General features: G+C 40.7%; 1 protein-coding gene across 1 annotated transcript; it reads right to left on the bottom strand.

Annotated features, from left to right (window-relative positions):
• Positions 1 to 18,710: 18,710 nt before the first annotated feature.
• Positions 18,711 to 23,039, bottom strand: pnhd (pinhead; the record flags this gene model as incomplete). The annotated part of the gene is made up of 3 exons (XM_043721607.1): positions 18,711 to 18,773; positions 18,884 to 19,065; positions 22,961 to 23,039. Coding segments are annotated over 3 exons (324 nt in total), but the record flags the coding sequence as incomplete, so codon positions are not given.
• Positions 23,040 to 23,295: the final 256 nt, after the last annotated feature.

The following is a 23,295-nucleotide window of genomic DNA, read 5'->3' as shown; positions in this document are numbered from 1 at the left end:
AAGTGTGGCAATATGCGTGCAGCAAAAAAAAGCCACAGATCATCTCTTTTTTAAAATATTGGTTGAAGGATATAAAATAGTCAGATATTGGGAGAATGATGCTGTTTTTCTTAGGGTAGTGGGGTCTTTTATGTCCACCTGAAAATTAATACAAGGATGTAGTTTTATATCTAAGGGGGAAAATATAACTGCAGCAATCCCTCAGTACTGCATTGGAGTGAGACTTAAACCTACATGTCTCATGTCTCAGAAGAGAGAGTGCTACTATTGAGTCATAGCTATACCAGATGATAACACTGCAGTTGTAAAAATGAAGCATCTAAGTGACTGTACAGTGGTTGAGGTGATATTGCTGTTTGGGCTAGCTGAAACTTGTTGGTCTTCCAGTGTAATGAGTTGACCATAATTGAGTGTTGCAGACTGGCATGTTCCAAGTCCCAGGACTATGTGATGAAGGACGCACTAAAGCTTGGGGCAGCTGCTGCCAAGGCGCAGTGGAAAAAGACCACAGTCTAAGGTCTTCCAGCTAAATTATAATGAGAGGTTGTTCGGTTTTCAGAACCTCTGTGTCTCAAAATGAACATAAGTAGTTTTCTGCTTTTATAGAAAATGATTTTTTTTGCAACTGTTGAAAAGCTCTGACAACTGTCAAAATTCCAAAGTTTTGTTTCTTTATCTCTGCAAGGATTGTACAGAATTGATTTAGAATATTTGTATATATTTCTAGATGATTTTTTATCAATAAGTATATATTTTCAATAAAAAGTGGTTGAAGTGATGATTCATTACAGACATGCAGTAACAGTACAAAAGCAAAATACTGCGCATGCTAGAAATTGGTCTCAAAAACAGTAAATGCTGGAAACAGCAGATCTGGCAGCATTTTGTGACAGTAAATTCCTATTGAGTAGCTGATCATTTCTCTGGATTAAGACCAAGATTGAACATTACGGCTTCCATTTTATGCTTCTTGGCTTTCTTAAAAAAATTCCCAAAATAGTGGTTTTGTGAGGTGATAGAGCTCCAGAGGCAGCAAACAAAAATTGAAAGAAGAGAGAACAACAGCTAGATAATTAAGACAAACAAAAACCTGATAACAAACTGAAAGGTATGATTGTCCCTGAAGTAGAAAGGGGTTGGGAGAGTAGAGCTTTATGTCAGAAAGAATGCAAATGAATTTGGTTTCTAAAAATGTCTTTATCTCTCCTGATTCTATATCCAATAGGAAAGAAACTCTTTGGAAATCTCTTACAAAAAGTACCTGTAATGTGACAAGAGTGAGGATCACTTCCTCAAAGCCATGGTAAACCAAGGTCAAAGATCAAGTTCAGTCTGATTTGTCCTTGTATTTCTTATTCACAGATTTGCTCTCTGTGAATTGTATGGGGTTGGAGGTTTGCACAGATCTTATTGCTTACAGCATGCATGCCCAGCCTTTTTACTTAAGGGGCCACATTTCAATTTCTCCCTCACTTTTGGGGAGGGTGTGTAGTTCAGTGAGCAAATTTCAGAAAGATGAGGTTGCTCACAACAGTAAACATCATGTGAATCTCAGGAGATCCAAAGCAATAACCTAATAATTTAACTGAATAATTTTAAAAAGTCCATTAAAAAGTGCCAAGCCTCAGAGCCACTAATAAGAGCACTCTTTTGCCCTTGGAATTCAGTGGGGGGGGAAGGGGTGGCTTTGGAAGTGGATTGTCTTTCAACTTGAAATTTAATTTGCTGCAAGCCTTGTAGATAGGTTTTGCAGATTGGAGGGTGGAAAGAAAAAGTAAAGGACAGGTGTATATATGTCTCATTCTTTCTTAATGACCCACCCATCCCAAAAGATTCCCTAGTGGCTCTTTAGTTGAGTGTATTGAGCAGCAAACATTGGAGAGAACTGGCTTCTTATTGGAGTAGCGGCTGCTTGCAGAATGTTCAAGTTACACATACCCATATTTATAAAAAGGCTCAGCATGCCATACATCTGGGCAGGTGGGACCTGTTGAATAAGCCTAGACAAGACTAGGCTATTTAGTAACTTGAACCTTTTTGCAATCAAATCAAGACCAATCTTCAAATCAATACCATCTTTGGCACATTTAGATTAGATTAGATTCCCTACAGTGTGGAAACAAGCACTTCAGCCCAACCAGTCCACACCGACCCTCCGAAGAGTAACCCACCCATACCCATTTCCCTCTGACGAATGCACCTAGCAGTATGGGCAATTTCGCGAGGCCAATTCACATAACCTGCACATCTTTGGACTGTGGGAGGAAACCGGAGCACCCGGAGGAAACCCATGCAGACACGGGGAGAATGTGCAAACTCCACACAGATAGTCGCCCGAGGCTGGAACTGAACCTGGGACCCTGGTGCTGTGTGGCAGCAGTGCTAACCACTGAGCCACCAAATTTAATGATTTAATTTGATGATTTTATGGAATAATCCTAACAATCTCAATTTGAAACATTTTAATTGCCCCAACATCCTAGGCTTTTGGGGAAAGGAGTGCCACATTTCATCAAACCTGGTATGAAAATATTTGCTCCTGAATGACGAGGCAGCATTTTTAAGATTGTCCTGAATTTCTCTACTGGGGAAATACTTTGTCTGTACCTGCAACAAAAACACCAGAACTGAAATAACTCTCAACCTTTTAAACTCAAGGTAATACAAATCAATCTTGATGCAATTGTCCTCTTTATTTAAACTGTTAAGCTCCAGTAGCGTTTTGATTAATCAGTGCTGTAACCCTTACCAAGTTAATGCATCCTCGACACCTGTACACTGGAAGATATACTCCTTTGTAAGTTTGCTGTCATGCGAAGTGATCATATATACTGCATATTTTCTTATCGTAGATCAAATCTTTTGAAAGAGATGAAATAAAGTTTCTGGGTTTCCTTTACATTGTTTGTTAGGTGACAAGGAATGTTCACTCCTTACCACTTCATTTGGGACATTTGAGGCCAGTAGTGAAAAAAGATGAGAAGTACTAAAATAGCAGATTCCCAGGAAAATCAGCATGCAATAGAAATTCACCAGGCTAGGCTGAAGAATTTGTTGGGAATCTCAGTAGTAATGGCGGTGAAGCATTAACTTACTGGTAAAAGATCAGAAAATAGAGTCTTTATGACCATAACCCAGGCCTGATTTCTAATCCATCTATTTGCTTCTGGTAAACTCCACACTTCTAGCATAGCTTCATAAAAGGTCGACAACTATACCTTCACTTTAGGGAATCCCTGAGGATTGACAATGACTTGCTTCTGCTCCAGTTTGAAAGGCTCTGGAATGGCTGTTTAGACTAATCTGTAGACTCTATCATGGGTGGGACAGGTGGTGCTTGAAATGTTGGATGGATATTTGGAAATTTGTGTACTCCCTTCAGCACCTCAACTTCCCTGAGCACATTCCTGGTGAAATCACTGGATGTGCTAGCTGCCCTCATGAACTAGCCTTCTCCCTCTTCTTCAGTTACAAGCCAGGGTCTCCCATGGCAGGGATGTTTGACCTTTCAGATTAGCTTTAAGGACATCTCTCAAATACCTCAGACTGTGCTATAACTGTAAGTAAAGGTAACTGTCACTCCAAGCAGAGCATTTGCAATCAGGAGTCTGGTGTCAGGGATACGAATGATGTGTCCCACTAGCAGAAATTGTTTTTTAGTGATTAGCACCTTGATGCTGAGCAAGTTGACCTGCTACTAATCCACACAGAGCCTAGATTTGATCCTTGGTGAGAAGAACTTTGCATGATGTTTATGTGGTGTAACCAAATTAGTGTGACATTAGTAACTCACAGTATTGCCTCATAACTTTATTGGTCAGTGCTTTAAGTATAGGAGTTGGGATGTCATGTTGCAGCTGTATAGTACATTAGTTAGCAACTTTTGGAATTCTGCAGACAAATCTGGTCTCCCTGCTATAGGAAGGATGTTGTGAAACTTGAAAGGGTTCAGAAAAGATTTACAAGGATGTTGCCAGGGTTGGAGAGTTTGAGCTACAGGAAGAGGCTAAATAGCCTAGGGCATTACAGAGGTTTATAAAATCATGAGGGACATGGATTGGGTGAAGAGACAAGGTCTTTTCCCCAGGGTGAGGCAGTCCAAAACTAGAGGGCATAGGTTTAAGGTGAGAGGAGAAATATTTAAAAGAGACCTAAAGGCAACTTCTTCACACGGAGGGTGGTGCCAGTATGGAATGAGCTGCCAGAGGAAGTGGTGGAGGCTGGTACAATTACAACATTTAAAAGGCATCTGGATGGGTATATGAATAGGAAGGGTTTAGAGAGATATAGAACATAAAGGTTTACAGTGCAGTACAGGCCCTTCAGCCCTCGATGTTGCGCCGACCATGTCTGAAGCCCATCTACCTACACTAGTTCATTTTCATCCATGTGTCTATCCAAAGACCATTTAAATGCCCTTGAATTTGGCGAGTCTTCTATTGTCGCAAGCAGTGCATTTCACGCCCCTACTACCTTTGACAAGAAACTACCTTTGACATCTGTCCTATATATATCACCCCTCAATTTTAAGCTATGTCCTCTCAGGCTAGCCATCACTATCTGAGGAACAAGGCTCTCAATGTCTACCCTCTCTAACCCTCTGATTATTTTGTATGTCTCAATTAAGTCACCTCTCAACCTCCTTCTCGCTAACGAAAATAGCCACAAGTCCTTCAGCCTTTCCTCATTAGACCTTCCCTTCATACCAGGCAACATCCTAATAAATCTCTGAACCCTCTCCAAAGCTTCCACATCCTTCTGAAATTACAGTGACCAGAACTGTATGCAATATTCCAAGTGAGGCCGCACCAGACTTTTGTACAGCTGCAGCTGACTTTGTGGCTCCCTCTCTAATAAAAGCTAATATACCATAGATCTTCTTAACAAACCTATCAACCTGACAGGCAACTTTCAGGGATCTATGTACATGAACACCAAGATCTCTCTGCTCATCTACACTGCCAAGATCTAACCATTAGCCCATTACTCTGCATTCTTGTTGCCCCTTCCAAAGTGAATCACACACACCATTCCACATTAAATTCCATTTGCCACCTCGCAGCCCAAATCTGCTGCTAGTCTATGCCCCTCTGTAACCTGCAACATCCTTCAACATTATCCACAACCCCACCGACCTTAGTGTCATCCGCAAATTTACTAACCCATCCTTCTATGCCCTCAACCATGTCATTTATAAAAATAACAAACAGCAGTGGCCCCAAAACAGATCCTTATGGTACATAATTAGTAAATGGACTCCAGGATGAACATTTCCCATCAACCACCACCCTCTGTCTTCTTCCAGCCAACCAACTTCTGATCCAAACTGCTTAATCACCTCAATCCCATGCCTCCGTGTTTTGTGCAACAGCCTATGTGGGGAACCTTATGAAACACCTTTGTGAAATCCATATACACATCAACCGCTTTACCCTCATCCAAGGGTAAAGTTTGTGAGGCATGACCTACCCTTCACAAAACCGTGTTGACTATCCTTAATCAATTTATTCTCCTCTCTAGATGATTATATATCCCATCTTTTAATAACCTTTTCCAACACTTTACCCACAACTGAAGTAATGCTCATTGGTCTATAACTACCAGGGTTGACTCTATTCCCCTTCTTGAAGAAGGGGACACTTGCTATCCTCCAGAATTCTGGCACTATTCCTGTACACAATCACGATAAAAAGATCAACGCCAAAGGCTCTGCAATCTCCTCCCTGGTTTCCCTGAGAATCGTAGGATAAATCCCTTCCCGCCCTGTGAACTTATTTATTTTCTCACTTTGCAGAATTGTTAACACCCCCACCTTGCAAACGTCAATCCCGTCTCATCTAGATGCATTTATTTCAGAATTCTCCTTGACAACATTGTCTTTTTACAGAGTGAATACTAATGAAAAATATTAATTCAGTGCTTCCCCTATCTCCTTGGACTCCACTCACAACTACCACTACTGTCCTTGACTGGCCCTAATCTTTCTCTAGTCATTTTTTTATTCTTGATTTACCTATAGAAAGCTTTATGGTTTTCCTTGATTCTACCTGCCAATGACTTCTCATGATCTCTCCTGGTTCTTCTTAGCTCTCTCTTTAGGTCTTTCCTGGCTAACTTGTAACTCTCAAGCACCCTATATGGGCCAAATGCTAGCAAATTGGACTAGATTTGTTTAGGATACCTGATTGGATGAGTTGGACCAAAGGGTCTGTTTCCATGCTGTACAGCTCTATGACTCTAATTAATATGAATAACACTGACAACTATGAAATGTCAAATTTTGCAGATGACATGAAACCTAATGTAGTAAACACAGAGGAGCAATGTTTCCTCTAAGCTGTATGGCCATGCGCACTGATCAGTATAGCAACGCATGGACTTCTCGAGTTTCAGAGTACTGCCATTCATGGATCTTGGACATCTGTGCAGAAGAAAAATAAGTAGAGGAACATATCTGAGGAGGCTAGTAACAGACTTCAGGAAAGCAAACATTCTAGCTATATGGGCAAAAGAAGTTTAACAGATGTGAAAAATGATACATTTTGGCAGGTTGAATGAAGCAATGTATGAACTCAGTGCTACAATTTTAAACATTGTTTGGAAAGGTGGTGAAAACAGATTTAATTTTACCATTCAAAATGGAGTTGAAAATGTACCTTTTCAGTGCTGTGGGGAAAAAGCAGGGAAATGGAGCTGATTGAGTAGTTTGTTCAAAGCTCTGGCACATGTTTCATGGGCCAAATGGTCCTGTTTGTCCCACATCATTCTGTAATTCTACGATAATCGAGCGCAGTGTAGAATCCCTACAATGTGGAAACAGGCCATTTGGCGCAAAAAGTCCATACCAACCCTCCCACCCAGATCAATTTCCTGTTACTCAGACATTTCCTCAGACTAATGACCCTCACCTACACATCCCTGAACACTATGGACAATTTAGCATGGCCAAATTACCTTACCTGCACATGTTTGGAAGAAACTGGAGCACCCAGAGGAAATCCACACCGACACGGGGAGAATGTGCAAACTCCACACAGATAGTCACTTGAGGATCAAACCTGGGTTCCTGGCACTGTGAGACAGCAATGCTAACCACTGAGCCACCATGCTGACCCAATACATGCCAAATATTTCTTGGAAAAGGAGAAAACTGTGCATTTTTCTGGAACAAAACCTTTAAAGCACTTCTCTTGTCAGCTAATTTCAAAGACTAGACAGCTATGTCAAAGACTAGACAGCAATTTATTCTTTCCCTTCATGTCCATATTAAAATCCAGCCCAGGATAAGAGGAAATTTCATCTCTCTGTCAGGCAGTAGTTGTATGGAGTAGTTTAACCCTAATTCCTAGTGCCTCCATACCACCTGGTTCAAATTGGTAGTCCTCTACTTTTTGTCATTTACATAAATGATTTGGATGCGCGCATAAGAGGTACAGTTAGTAAGTTTGCAGATGACACCAAAATTGGAGGTGTAGTAGACGCGAAGAGGGTTACCTCAGATTACACAGGATCTTGACCAGATGGGCCAATGGGCTGAGAAGTGGCAGATATAGTTTAATTCTGATAAATGCGAGGTGCTGCATTTTGGGAAAGCAAATCTTAGCAGGACTTATACACTTAATGGTAAGGTCCTAGGGAGTGTTGCTGAACAAAGAGACCTTGGAGTGCAGGTTCATAGCTCCTTGAAAGTGGAGTCTCAGATAGATAGGATAGTGAAGAAGGAGTTTGGTATGCTTTCCTTTATCGGTCAGAGTATTGAGTACAGGATTTGGGAGGTCATGTTGCGGCTGTACAGGACATTGGTTAGGCCATTGTTAGAATATTGTGTGCAATCCTGGTCTCCTTCCTTTCGGAAAGATGTTGTGAAACTTGAAAGGGTTCAGAAAAGATTTACAAGGATGTTGCCAGGATTGGAGGATTTGAGCTATAGGTAGAGGTTGAATAGGCTATGGCTGTTTTCTCTGGAGCGCCAGCGGCTGAGGGATGATCTTATAGAGGTTTACAAAATTATGAGGGGCATGGATAGGTAAATAGGCAAAGTCTTTTCCTTGGGGTCGGGGAGTGCAGAACTAGAGGGCATAGGTTTAGGGTGAGAGGGGAAAGATATAAAAGAGATCTGAGGGACAACTTTTTCACACAGAGAGTGGTACGTGTATGGAATGAGCTGCCAGAGGAAGTGGTGGAGGCTGGTACAATTGCAACATTTAAGAGTCATTTGGATGGGTATATGAATAGGAAGGGTTTGGAGGGATATGGGTCGGATGCTGGCAGGCAGGACTAGATTGGGTTGGGATATCTGGTCAGCAAGGACGGGTTGGACCAAAGGGTCTGTTTCCATGCTGTACATCTCTGTCACTCTATGATTGTATTAGGACATCAGAAATAACAGTAGATAGTACAGTAATGGGTGATCTGAGGTTGAAGTAATGATAGTAATAACGAACAGTATTTATATAATACCTTTCAAGTCTCTATGATGTTCCCAAGTGTTTTATAGCAAAAGTAATTTTTAAGTTTGCTCTGTGATAATGTAGGAAGATTTTAACTATGCACTAGGTACATCTCTGTCATAAATAGATTCTTTAGAAATGGATTGACAGATTAAATACATCTTCTTCCAAGCACTTATGAACCTGGATTGTATCTGAACTGAGAGTGATTGCTGCTGACAATGGAGGATAAAGTAAGAAATAGTCAATTTCTTATCAGTGATGTTCCTCAGCTTGAGCAGAGAACCACATTCCTAGAATATTTTTAATTTGCAAACATTAAATTCAACTGAAATGCTCCAATCTGAAAGACTACATACTGTAGATAATAAATGCTGTAAATCGAGTATGGTTTCACAGTGCTTCAATGAGTTCTATTTATTTGAATCATCTTATCATCTAAGTGTTGCATTACAGAATCACCTCAGGACCATTTCATCAAACCCACTGTTTGTGAACAGCTTTAAAGGACCATCCTGCTGCGTTCTAGCTGTCAGCATCCAACACTGATTTCAGCCAGTGGCGGGAGAAAATCAGTGAAGCTTCATTTAATTGTCATATTTGATTAGTCTTTTTTTATATCAATCAATTAATTTCAGGCATTGAAGGTTTTGTAAGCAATTCTTATTTTAATGGTTAAGCACATTAACCTAAAACTGAACAGTTGAGTTGAGGTACCTCTGTAGTACCTAACTTATCAGAAACTGCAACTTGACAAATCTAATAATGAAGTCAATACTGAAAATTCTGGAAATACTCAAGGAATCTAGCAGTATCTGTGGAAAAAGAAACAGAGTTAATGTTTCAGCTCTAAGGATGGGCAGTAAAGCTGGCCTAACCATGGACTCCTACATCCTTAAATGCATACTTCAGAAGACTTTTAGAATACTGCATACAATTCTGATCACCCTTCTACAGGAAGGATGTTGTTAAACTTGAGATGACGCAGAAAAGATTTACAAGAATGTTTCCAGATTGGAAGGTTTGAGTTGTAGAGAGAGACTGAATAGACTGGAATTATTTTCTCTAGAACACCAGAGGCTGAGAGGGGACCTTATAGAGGTTTATAAAATCATGACGGTCATGGATAAGATGAATAGCCAAGGTCTTTTTCCCAGGGCAGAGGAGTCCAAAACTAGAGGGCATAAGTTTAAGGTGAGAGGGAAAAGATTTAAAAAGATCGTGAGGGGTAACTTTTGTTTTTGCAATTTATTGTCAGGTGTATTTTTACAAAAAAGTGAAAAGTTTTATAAGTCACCATATCATAGTGCCTAAATTAATGACAGAAGTTATAAGTTATAAGTAAGAAGAAAGAAAGTAAAAGTTTGGGGTACACTGGAAAACTGGACTAAGACCACCATGCAGTACTGGGCTGAGACAGCCCCACCACACCGAAGTCTGCTCAAATGCCCGGAAGCTGCTGAAGAAGACCTCCACGTGGGACCTCCAGACTCCAGCTGAAACTGCCCCTCCTGGACCACCACATCATGACATCGCCACACCGGAAGACTGCTCCAGCAGGCACCAGGCGTATACTGCCAATCCAAGCTGTTGAAAGCCACCTCATTGCTGGGCCTGGGCTAGGGGAAGACACCTTCCATTGAAGTCATTAAAAGAAGGTAAGGCACCATAATAAATTGGAATTTGCTGTGTGTAAATCCTCCTCTCCTGATGTTCTGTAAAAGGAGTTTAAAAACTTCATCCCTGAGAGTCCAGAAGAGACATGTACGAAGTTCTCTCCCCTGACCCAGGATGACCAGGCAGAGGGTAGTGTGTGTGAGCTGCCAGAGGAAGTAGTAGAGGTGGATACAATTACAACATTTAAAAGGCATCTGGATGGGTGTATGAGTAGGAAGGGTTTAGAGGGATATGGGCTAAATGCTGGCAATGGGACTAGGTCAGAATTGGATGTCTGGTTAGCAGGGACAAGTTAGACTGAAGGGTCTGTTTCCATGCTGTATGACTTAATGACTCTAAAACAATGGTTGATGATTGTTTGTCAGAATTGGAAAAATAAAGTTTGTCTGTAATGGTGCATTATTTATTGACACAATATAATTTATTTTCCATCTGACACATGTGGTATAAATAATCCTGTCACACACATCACCTTATCAGGCTGTTTGCACCTTGTTTGCCATGGTTTGCTGCTACTATCCGCATGTTGGGTTGGGATCTACAGGAGCAAGTTTGCGCTAGAATGGTAGGGGAAAACCACTTACTAGACTAATGAGAAGATGCTGTTGTCCTAAATAAGAGACATATAATTTCTAGCATGTGATAAACTACAAGCCTCAACATAGAATTAACTAGCTTCCCAGTATGTTCACCCCCACCTCATCCCATGTCCATGCCTCCTTCTTCACCCCGCCCCCTTGACCTGACCTAACCTATCCATGTTCCTTCCTACCTATCCCCTCCACCCTTCCCACTGACCAATCTCAATCACCCCCTACCTGAATCCACATATCACCATCTCATCTACCTTTTACCCAGCCTAAACCCCCTCCCTCTATTTAATTCTCAGCCCCCATCTCCCCACTCAAGTCCTGATGAAGTCTCCGTCCTGAAACATTGCTCATCTGATGCTGCTTGACCTGCTGTGCTTTTTCCAGATCCACATTTTATCAACACTGAAGTGTTAGACATTGTTACAGAGACTATGAAGAGGATGTGAATGGTATACCTTACTCTTCCTAAGCTGTGCTCCAACCAAGTCTGGATGATTTCATCATCGTGAATCATCTTTGAAGCATTCCACTATAATAACCCTTTCAGAGCCTTTACATCTAACACAACAGTAATGTATGATATGAAACAAATGTATAAATATGTTGAAAACAGAGCTATTGCAGCTCAACCAAGAGTAGAACAGCCATTGAGAATAATCCTGGGTTGTTTGTTTTCTTTCCTCAGATTGACTTGTATGATTGCTCTTAAATGGAATCAACCCAATTTAGTAGATTCAGCCTAGTCACAGTGGCTACACCTGGAGCTCTCTGCATGAGTCTGAAATTCTAACTGGGCCCAAGGAGAAGGTCATCATTAGTCAATCTGGTTCCACTTCAAAGCTGCCTATACTCTAAAGAACTTTTCCAAGGATCAAAACACGGTCAATTCTACACTTGCCGTCTCCCATACTAAATCAAATAAGCATTTCTGGGCAAACCCAGGATTTCTGTTTGATAGCAAAACAAATTCTAGCCATAAGCTATCATGAATCTGACTGAAGTCCCAGGAAAGGACCTGATAATGTGCAGCCATTAGTAGATTGCAGAAGGGATCAATTACTTTCTGAAAGCTTTGTTTGGACTGAATATTTAACCATTTTATAATTCAATGGGTCCTTGGCTTCCTGACCTGTCAGAACTCAGCTTAATTGCTGGTTGCTCAGATGAGCGCTACTGAGCTGTCCTTATAATGGTGAGCCTCTGACTCCAAGTATGCATATTACTCCATTTATATGATTTGCTAGCAAGTCAAAGGCTCAAAACCTATTCAATACCTAGCAAGTGTAGAATTGACCCTATTTCAATCCTTGGAAAAGTTCTTAAGAATATGGGCAGCTTTGAAGTGGAACTAGGTTGAAGAATGATGACCTCCTGAGACCTAGTTAGAATTTCGGACCCATGCAATGAGCTCCAGATAGACAGTTGATAATGCAAAGTTGCAGTCAGTGTGATAGGTTGAAATGTGTCTATTCTAACGCAAGAAGTATCAGGAATAAGGGTGATGAACTTAGAGCATGGATCAGTACTTGGAATTATGGTGTTGATGCCATTATGGATACTTGAATGTCACAGGTGTAGGAATGGCTGTTGGGTGTTCCAGGGTTTAGATGTTTCAAAAGGAATGGGGTTGAGGTAAAAGAGGTGGAGGAGTGGCATTGCTAATCAGGGATAGTATCACAGCTGCAGAAAGGGGAGTCGTCAAGGAGGGTTTGTCTACTGAGTCATTACGGGTAGAAGTCAGAACCAGAAAAGGAGCAGTCACTTTATTGGGAGTTTTCTTAAGATCCCCAATAGCAACAGAGACACGGAGGAGGAGACTAGAAAGAAGATTTTGGAAAGGTGCAGAAGTAAGAGGGTTGTTGTCATGGGTGACTTTAACTTCCCTAATATCGATTGGAACCTCCTTAGTTCAAATAGTTTAGATGGGGTAGTTTTTGGCAGGTGTGTCCATGAAGGATTCCTGACTCAATATGTAGATAGACTGACTACAGGGGAGGCCATATTGGATTTGGTGCTTGGCAACAAACCAGGCCAGGTGTCAGATCTCTCAGTTGGAGAGCATTTTGATGATAGTGATGTTCCTATAGTCATGGAGAGGGATAGGAGTGGACAGTATGGAAAAGTACTTAATTAGGGGAGGGAGAATTACAATGCTATTAGGCAGGAACTACGGCGACCATATTGGGAACAGATGTTCTCAGGAAAATGCATGACAGAATTGTTGAGATTGTTTAGGGAGTATTTGCTGATAATGCTGGATAGATTGGTTCCCCTGAGGCAAGGAAGAGATGGTAGGGTGAAGAAATCTTGGGTAACAAGGGATGTAGAACATCTAGTCAAGAGGAAGAAGAAAGCTTACTTAGGGTTGAGAAGGCAAGGATCAGACAGTGCTCTAAAGCGTTACAAGGTAGCCAGGAAGGAACTGAAGAATAGACTCAGGAGAGCTAGAAGGGGGCATGAACAAGCTTTAGTGGGTAGGATTAAGGAAAACCCTAAGGCATTCTACACTTATGTGAGGAACAAGAGGATGGCCAGAGTGAGGTAAAGCGGATCAGGGATATTGGAGGGAACTTGTGCCTGGAGTTGGAAGAGGTGGGGTAGTCATTAATGAATACTTTGCTTCAGTATTCAACAGTGAGAGTGACCTTGTCATTTGTGAGGACAGCATGAAACAGGCTGATATGTTCAAACAGGTTGATGTTAGGAAGGAGGATGTGTTGAAAATTTTGAAAAACATAAGGATAGATAAGTACCCTGGGCCATATGGGATATACCCAAGGTTACTACAGGAAGCGAGGGAAGATATTGCTGCACTTTTGGTGATGAACTTTGTGTCCTGACTGTCCACAGTAGTAGTGCCAGATAATTGTAGGGTGGCAAATGTTATTCCCTTGTTTCAAGAAAAGAGGTAAGGATAATTCTGGGAATTACAGACCGGTCAGTCTTAAATCTGTGATGGGCAAATTATTGAAGAGAATTCTGAGAGACGGATTTATGATTACTTAGAAAACCATGGTTTGATTGGAGATAGTCAGCATGGCTTTGTCAGGGGCAGGTCATGCCTCACAAACCTTATTGAATTCTTTGAGCATGTGATAAAACACATTGATGAAGGTAGAGCAGTGGATGTGGTATACATGGATTTTAGCAAGGCGTTTGATAAGGTTCCCATGGTAGGCTCATTCAGGAAGTAAGGAGGCATGGGATACAGGGAAATTTGGCTGTCTAAATACAGAATTATCTGGTCCATACGAGACAGAGGATGGTGGTAGGTGGAACATATCCAGCCTGGAGCTTGGTGACCAGTGGTGTTCTGCAGGGATATGTTCTGGGACCTCTGCTCCTTGTGATTTTTATAAATGACTTAGATGAGGAATTGGAAAAGTGAGTTAGTAAGTTTGCCAATGACATAAAGGTTGGTGGAGTGGTGGATACTGTGAGGGACTGTTGTAGATTGCAATGGGACATTGACAGAATGCTGATATGGGCTGATAAGTGGCAGATGGAGTTCAACCTGGAGAAGTGTGAAGTGATTCATTTTGGAAGGTTGAATTTTAATGCAGAATGTAGGGTTAAAGTCAAGATACTTGGCAGTGTGGAGAAACAGAGGGACCCTAGGGTCCATCTCCATAGATCCCTCAAAGTTGCCACCCAAGTTGATAGGATTGTTAAGAAGGCCTATGGTGTGTTGGCTTTCATTAGCATGGGGATTGAGTTTAAGAGCCGCGAGGTTTCGCTGCAGCCCTATAGAGCCCTAGTTAGACCACAGTTGGAATATTGTGTTCAGTTCTGGTTGCCTCATTGTAGGAAGGATGTGGAAGATTTAGAGAGGGTGCAAAGGATATTTGCCAGGATGCTGCCTGACTGGAGGTCATATCTGTTGAAGAAGGGTTGAGGGAGCTAATGCTTTACTCATTGGAACAAAGAAGGGTGAGAGGCGATTCGATAGAGGTGTAAAATATGATGAGAGGCATAGATAGAATCAATAGAGACGTTTACCCAGTCAGAAATGGCTGTCACAAGGGGACATAATTTTAAGGTGATTGGAGGAAGGTTTAGGGGAGATGTCAGAGGTCAATTCTTTACACAGAGAGTGATGGGTATGTGGAATGCACTGCCAGCAATGGCTGAGGAGTGACAGGTGGAGTTAAATTTAGATTAGTGCAAGGTGCTGCAATTTGGAAAATCAAATCAGAGCAGGGCTTATACGCTTAATGGGATGGTCCTGGGGAGTGTTGCTGAACAAAGAGACCTTGGAGTGCAGGTTCATTGTTTTTTGAAATTAGAGTCACAGGTTGATAGGACAGTGAAGAAGGTGTTTGGTATGCTTTCCTTTATTGGTCAGCGCATGGAGTATAGGAGTTGGGAGGTCATGTTGCAACTGTACAGCATATTGGTTCGGCCACTTGTGGAATATTGTGTGCAATTCTGGTCTCCTTCCTATTGGAAGGATGTTGTGAAACTTGAAAGGGTTCAGAAAAGATTTACAAGGATGTTGTCAGGGTTGGAGGATTTGAGCTATAGGGAGGGGCTGAATAGGCTTGCACTGTTTCCCAGGAGCATCGGAGACTGAGGGGTGACCTTATAGAGATTTATAAAATCATGAAGGTCATGGAAATGGTAAATAGACAAAGTCTTTTCCCTAGGGTGGGGGAGTCCAGAACTAGAGGGCATAGGTTTACGGTGAGAGGGGAAAAATTCAAAAGGGACCTAAGGGGCAACGTTTTCACACAGAGGATGGTGCATGTATGGAATGAACTGCCAGAGGAAGTGATGGAAGCTGGTATAATTACAGCATTTAAAGGCATCCGAATGTGTATATGAATAGGAAGGGTTCAGAGGGATATGGACCAAGTGCTGGCAAATGGGACTAGTTTCGGTTGTGATATCTGTTCGGCATGGACAAGTTGGACCAAAAGGTCTGTTTCCGTGCTGTACATCTCAATGAATCCATGACTCTAGTAGAGTCAGATACATTAGGAACATTTAAGCGATTCTTGGATAGGAACATGGATAATAGTAAAATGAAGGGTATTTAGATTAGTTTGATCTTCAAGTTGGATAAAAGGTCAGCACAACCGAAGGGCTTGTACTGTGCCGTACTGTTCTTTGTTCTATGTTCTAGTCTCTGCCCTGAAGAGGGTGCTAAGAACATGGCTAAGGGTTACTGCTATTGGCTCAACAGAGCTCTCTCTAATAGCTCTTGCTGGTAAGCACAAGCACCAAGTGAGGACAACAATTGGATACAGGTTTGTGGAAATCAAAATCATGGGATAGCTCACAATCACTGTGAAACCATTCAGTTGTCTGGGAAAGGAGCAGTGTGTAACATATATTAATGTGAGACATGATACAAGACATTCGATTGACTGTTCGGGATGTGGTAATCTCTACTATTACTGGCTCGGAAAGTGGATGTGAAATGGATATCTGACAACTGGCGGCGATTACACTGTCGTGCAATCCTACTTTCTGTCTCTCTGTTCATTATTATTTTGTCCCGTGGCAATTGCAGGGTTTGATGGTATAGATCGACTTGAACTTTCCACATCAGCTTCTGAATGAGAGAGTTTCTATTCCCACGGGGTACAATCATTTGATGAGCTGTCTTCACAAACCAAGCACTGGTCCTTCTGAGAATTCCTGAAAAAAATGGGAAGAGCCATCTACATCTTTGATAAGGGGAACAGATTTCATCCATGGAACTTTGGTCAAGTATCAGCTGTGAGTAGGGGACTTGAAACTGTTTTGGCATTCCAATTTAACAGTGAGTGCTTTTAAGATTAACTCAATATTTCAATACATCACGATCTTGTCAAAAATCCAACCAGTTTTTAAGTACAGTACATTCAAAGAACAGCTGAACATTCAGTTACCGCATCACTGTCTTTATAGTAAGTGTCTTCCTTTCAGTTCAACAACTGACTGTCAGAAATACACAGGTCCTCCGAAGTTAAAGCAAACCAAACTCAAAAGGGCTTACAGATCATGGCAGGAAAGGCAGAATTCTAAATGTCGTATTCTGAAACAAACCATTAAAACCAAGCTGAACTGTACTCCTATAAATTTCCACTGTAGAAATTATTTAAAATTGTCTTTAATAATAGTCTAACCCTAGCTCTACCAGAGTGTCAAGCAGACGTGATTTACATAGAGATTAGATATCTCTTGTTGACTTGCACAAAGATTGGTAAAATCTTAGTAAATTCCACAGAAATTGGATAGTTCTGAGAGAAGTACATGAAGATTGGGTACAGTACCTACAAATAAAGTTACATGTAAACTTTATTCTGCTTCTAACTGTGTCTTGACTTGCTGAAGAACATTATGTTGTTTATACTGTGTTAGGTGTACTTAAAATTTTTAAATCATTTTTTTAATACTGCAAAACCCTAAGATGCAGGCCCAACATCTACAGTGCTGAATACAAAGGCAATGAGGTATATCATTGTGATTAAGTTAAGCCTACCTTGCATACTAAAAGTTAGAAGATTTTGGTTGAAAATAATTATGTGGAGGATCTTACACATTCAACATATTAAAGGTCTCACTAATAATTTAAGGATCTATGGATGTGTGAACTTTCAAAAGAATTTCCAGTGGCACATCATTTCATCATGTTTACATTCCTCTAACACAATTTTAGCACAACAGTAATTTTATCTGATACTTTCCCTGAAATAGTGATCCAGTGAACACTTCTGGAATCCACTAAACATTCTTTGCTAATTATGTTGCAATATCTTAAAACAGTTTGGCAAGAAAGGTCAAACAATTGAATAAAATTCTAATTCAGAACAATCTTTGAAAGTATGTTAATCTTTTCAGTAGTTTGAATAAAAGAACTCTGATTCTTAATTTCATAATAAAACAAAATTATGAATTATCTTTGGCTTTTGTTTTGCTCTGTTGATGTTTCTATTTCTGTACTACTGTTTCTTATTAAAGGTAATTCAATTTTACCGCATCATTAGCATTAAAGTAAATTCATTTAATCCCTTGTGCCAGCTCTGTTTCCATATCCATTTATTTCCCTTTCTTTTAAGCACCTACCCAACTTGCTTTTAATGCTGACATTGACAATAGAATTTCCTCAAAGATTCTCCTGATCTCCCTCTGTAATTTTGCCAGAAATTCAGAGAAACAGCATGAACAGCTACTTAAGCTGTTATGGCACATCCATTAATATTTTTGCAAGAGTTTTGGAGAACCTTGTAGATCATATACACAATGGTTCCTGCTTTAATCCTGGCTCCAGTAGTGCTTACAATAACCTGATGAGCTTCTGTAAAATGTTGCTCTCCATCCTAAATCTTATATTTAATCTTATGTTCCTCACTTTGAGCCTTCAATCTCCAGAAAGAGTTGGTTTCTACTATTTCATTTCTATCTTTTCATGATCAAAAATATCTTTATTAAATCATGTTGAACACAGTTCACACTCAGCTAACTTACATTTTTCATCCAGTCTTCATATATATATTTTCTCAGCAGACAGGCAGGCAGCATCCTGTTAAACCCTTCTTGTCTCCTCTATTATTTTATGAGCTTTCCTAAAGCGTGGTACCAAAATCTGCAGAAAATACTTCCGCTATAATTTTACTATGGTTTAAAATACCATTGCATCTTGACTTTGGTATTCTATATTTTGTGATAAACCACAGCATGCCATTAGCCTTTTATCGGCCTATATTGTTTGAGGTGGTGCTTTTAACTTCTTGCAAACCTGAACACCTAAATCTCTTCTCTCTTGCTGATTGAAAATACAGTTAATATTTTAAAAATATTTTTGTTGCTGCTGTACAGGGAGAATCTGTCTCTTGAGTTTGGACCAAGCCTCTGTGGACAGCAATACCAAATCATTTAGTGCCCAAAATTAACCAGATGTCATGGCATCCGCAAGAACATTACTAATAGTGAAACTCAGCATCAGACTATCTTTTGGAAAACATATTCATGGGGGTGGGGAAGATACTTGGACCAGCTGTGCTCACCTGAAGTGACAGCCACTTCCTGCAGTACACACTCCCAAACATCTGCCAACCTCAATTTCCTGTAACATTACCACAACAAAAAGGTTCAATCACTTCTGGAGCCAATGCAATGCACAAAAGCCAAACACTGAGCAAACTGCAGCTGCTGAGTAATTAACACCTCCAGTACCTTGAGGCTCTCTTCCTTCTCACTGCTGGAATTAATGGTGATCACATAGTAATACTCCACATGGGGCAGTCTGTAACGGTTCTCTGTCACTTCACACAATTCCACAGTTTGAAAAAGCTCTAATGCATTTGGATTCTCAAACACAACTGATTCAAATTTGGTGGGTACACATCCCAAGCCACCTGCAGGGACTAAACAAAACAAGGGAAAATATTGAGGAAAAAGATTGGCTTCCTTTTAATGATGGTATTTCCCTAATTTCTTCCTTAAGGATTTACTGGAGAACATTATGTAAGCAGCTGTTACCTTACAGGGAGTTACACGATTATATCTCTCAAAAGCAATAAGTATTTATAAGCACCAACTATAATATAGGCAGGAGATTATACTTTTGGCATTAGTGATACAATGCAATGATTGGAAAATTAAATGTTCTGCAACTTTTGCTGTTGATTCAGGCTTGATCACGACCTCCAAGTCTTAATATTCTGCCATGAATTATATATAGCTATTTTGTTTATTTTCTCCCTAAAGTTAGATGTTCCCATGAACAAGCACCAACCTAATGTCCTGTCACAATTGCTCTTTCTCACTCGCCTTTTCTGCTTGTCCAAGCTATCTTCTCCTCCCTATCCTGATTTCAGTTAGGATGGAGTCTAATGGAATCATAGAAATGTACAGCACAAAAACAGACTATTCAGTCCAACTGATCCATGTCAACCAGATATCCTAAATTAATCTAGTCCCATTTTCCAGCACTTAGCCCACATCACTCTAAACCCTTCCTATTCATCCAAATGCCTTTTAAAGGTTGTAATTTTACTAGCCTCCACTACTTCCTCTGGCAGCTCCTTCCATACACGCACCACCCTCTTCATGAAAAAGTTGTCCCTTAGGTCCCTTTTAAATTTTTCCCCTCTCACCCTAAATCTATGCCCTCTAATCTGGACTCCCCCTCCCCAGGGAAAAGACCTTGTCTATTTACACTATCCATGCCCCTCATGATTTTATAAACCTCCATAAAGTCACCCCTCAGCCTCTGATGCTCCAGGGAAATGTCTGCTGAAAGTCCTCCAGTAGCTTACTGATGTTACATTACGTACACTATTGGAGTTAATGGAAATTAAATTTAGGAGAAATGGAACAGGCTTTGATTGGCTATCACCCGTTGGATAGTACACACTCTGAGATTACACAATGAGATCACCCATGTAAATTGCACAACAAATTACACATGGATTAAATTTTCTTGGTCACATGGTGGTGGACTTAGAGGTAGGTCAGGTCAGTCTTGTGCACTGACAGCGTGCACATAATTAATTCTCCTTAGTTCATTCCTGGCATTTTTTCATATGGGTGCCTGTCTGTTTAAAAAGTGTCTAATTCCTTTCCTCACAAACAAGCACTGGCAGTGAGTTTCTTTTTATGAAAACCTCTTATGGTTACATTTCCAGACAACAAATGACCTCTCAGTAAAACACTGTGTAATTAACACAGTTTTATTAGATAGACATCAAGAAAAGGTATATTCACGTGTTGAATAGTTCAAAGTGGCAGGTCAGAAGGATCACATAATTATCTGAAACAATGAATTCAGGATAAATGTCTTATCTTGTGAATGTGGAATGGAATATGATTAGAATGTGCAACTTGTTACCATGTGGATGAGTTGAAAAGAATAGAATACCATGAGTTTGGACTCATGCCATTTGGCCCATCAAGTCCACACCAACTCTCCAAAGAGCATCCCACCCAGGCCCACCCCACCTCTCCCATGGCTAATCCACCTAGCCTGCACATCCCTCACATTTTAGCACAACCAACCCACCTAATCCACACATCTTTGGACTGTTGAAGAGACCAAAACACCTGGAGGAATCCCATATAGATAGGGATAGAATGTGGAAACCCCACACAGACAGTCGCCTGAAGATGGCATTGAATCCAGGTCCCAGGTGCTGTGCGGCAGTAGTGCTAACCACTGAGCCACCATGGTCTAGTTTAGATGTATTTCAGGGGAAGCTATATAAGTGCAAGAGGATGAAAGAAGTAGAAGCAAGATGACCAGATTTTCAAATGTCAAAACCGGACACATTGAAAAGCCATTTGAGAAGCTGACATATTGGCTGCCAACAGCACGAATCGACAAAGGACAGTCAAAGATGGGAGTGGATTTGATGACATCTCCTAGAATGTTCCAGCCAGAGTTGGTAATCCTATACTATAGGTTGTTTAAAAAGGCATCCTCAGCAATGGAGCCATTGACACTAAAACTATAGTGATAACTCCCTTAGAAATGCCCAGGGGGCAGTAGAGAGAGAGCTACAAGTCCTCTGCATGCAATTCAATATGCTTCATTGTTTACAGGAAGGAGGATAAAGTTTCCAATCAATTTCCTCCACCAGACCTAGTTTGATAAAGAAAAGGGGGAATGTTAACCATGTATAACCAAAAGATTTTTCGGATGTTGTTGGAACACCAGGTCATTTAATAAAAACTTGACTTCTAGTTAGTATAAATAGAAGAATAAAATGTTAGACGTCATTGTGGGAGGAGAGTTATGTCATGCATAAATTTCAGAACAAACCAGCTAAACTAAATGCTTGTTCTGGTGCTATAAATTCTGTGTGATTTCAGTTCCTTTGTTTTAGCTGAAGACACAGGTAATGACGTTTATAGGAGAGAAAGTAATGCTCGAGATGGAATTTTCTCTATTTTGTATCCATTATACCTATATGTGAGCCAGGAGACTGAATTATAACATTCACTGCTGATTTCTAGTTAGCTGCATTCAAACTGCCTTGTGAAATAACTCCACAGATGCCAGAATCCCATCATCAAGTCACCCTTTATTTACATGTGGAAATTCCTTGACACTATTCCAGCTCCCTCAGAGCCAGCTCTCAGAGTGAACAGAATCTCTGACACTCCTGTTTATGTCTGTCAACCAGGGCTCACTGTTTGGACCAGATTAACAGCCCCAAACATGGAACTCATATTCCACGAGGTCCACCTGCTGTCCTTGTTACAATCACTACACCTAGGAGCAAAGATGGGACTTACTGCGAGGATTTCAATTGGCCATAAAAAGCAATTCAAGGGACTCTGAAAGAGCAGTTCAAAGCTAATAGGCAATTGGGGGAAGTAGAGTAAGAATCAGGTTTCATGGCAAGCAGTTGGACTGTTGAGAAAAGCAACTGAATTGGACCTGTGTGTTGGGGCTCAGGAAAAAGCTGCAAAAGAAATTGTTGGGTAGTTCTGTGTCATGAGGAGACAAGAAGGAGCTACTTTATACAACTGAGCAAGATTAGAACACAGGGAAAAACCCAGGGGCAGTACTTGCTTGACGAAGCTAACTGTTGGTGAGAAGCAGGAATTGTGGTTATAAGGGCTGGAGGGCAGTTCACAGCATCTAGAGGACTGGACTCCCAGGAAAGGAAGGTAAAGTCCAGAATGTAAGCAGTCATTGAGGCTGTCTATCTGGCTTTCTAGGCCAGATAATCATAAATGAAGAAGTCTAATCTATTGTGTAGTTTTAATGAGATTTGTTGACCCAATTTATCACTAATGTCAGGAGGAGAATTGCTAATCAATCAAGAATGTGTCTTGATCACTTATTGCCAGTTTTCTCTCTTCACAGAGAATAATGTATGTTGAAAAGATTTACAGGAGGTTATCAGGTTTGTCAGGACAACATTTCAGTAGTGCAGAAGTACAGCTAAATTCCTTGTTCACTCCACCACAACCCTTCTGCATGTGATGTTAAACTGCTTCTGCCTTCTCAGGTGACCATGAAGAATTCAGTGGGGGTTCTAAGAATAGTTACGAGTTATTAATGGTGTTCCTGATGAGCCTTTCTTGCCTTCTAGAATATAATTGAAAAGAGATTATCTGGTCATTCTTACAATGTCATTTGTGGGAGCTTGCTGTGTACAAATTGGCTGTTATCTTACCTATGGTGCAATAAAAACTACACTTGGAAAAGCATTTGATAGCCTGGAAATATCTCAAGGCCATTTAACGGCACTTGTAAGTTCTTTATTCCCTTACTAATAGCTAACCACTGCATGGAATTACCTGGAGTTCTTGGGTTAGAGCACTTGCCCACATCTACAGTGACCTCCAGTGGACTATCAGCTGAATATGTTTTCAGAAGGAATGATCAAACACATGTTGGTCTGGAATGGCACTGACGCTCTTTGACTCCATTAAACAGCAAAACCCGCTCAACCCTTACCAGCACCGTTCACACAGAGAAACTTGGGGGGGCATGAAGACCCCGTTGGCATTCAGGCAAATTCCAATGTCTGTTCTAACGCTCGCTTTTGGAGAAAGGAAAGTAAGTAATGCGAAACAACAGTGAGACAAAGTTTAATTGAAACTGAATCCATGTCCTATAATCCTTCTTAAAG

Source organism: Chiloscyllium plagiosum, chromosome 31 (genome assembly GCF_004010195.1).
Source record: "Chiloscyllium plagiosum isolate BGI_BamShark_2017 chromosome 31, ASM401019v2, whole genome shotgun sequence".
Lineage (NCBI taxonomy): Eukaryota > Metazoa > Chordata > Chondrichthyes > Orectolobiformes > Hemiscylliidae > Chiloscyllium > Chiloscyllium plagiosum.
This window is presented reverse-complemented; position numbering and strand designations above follow the sequence as displayed.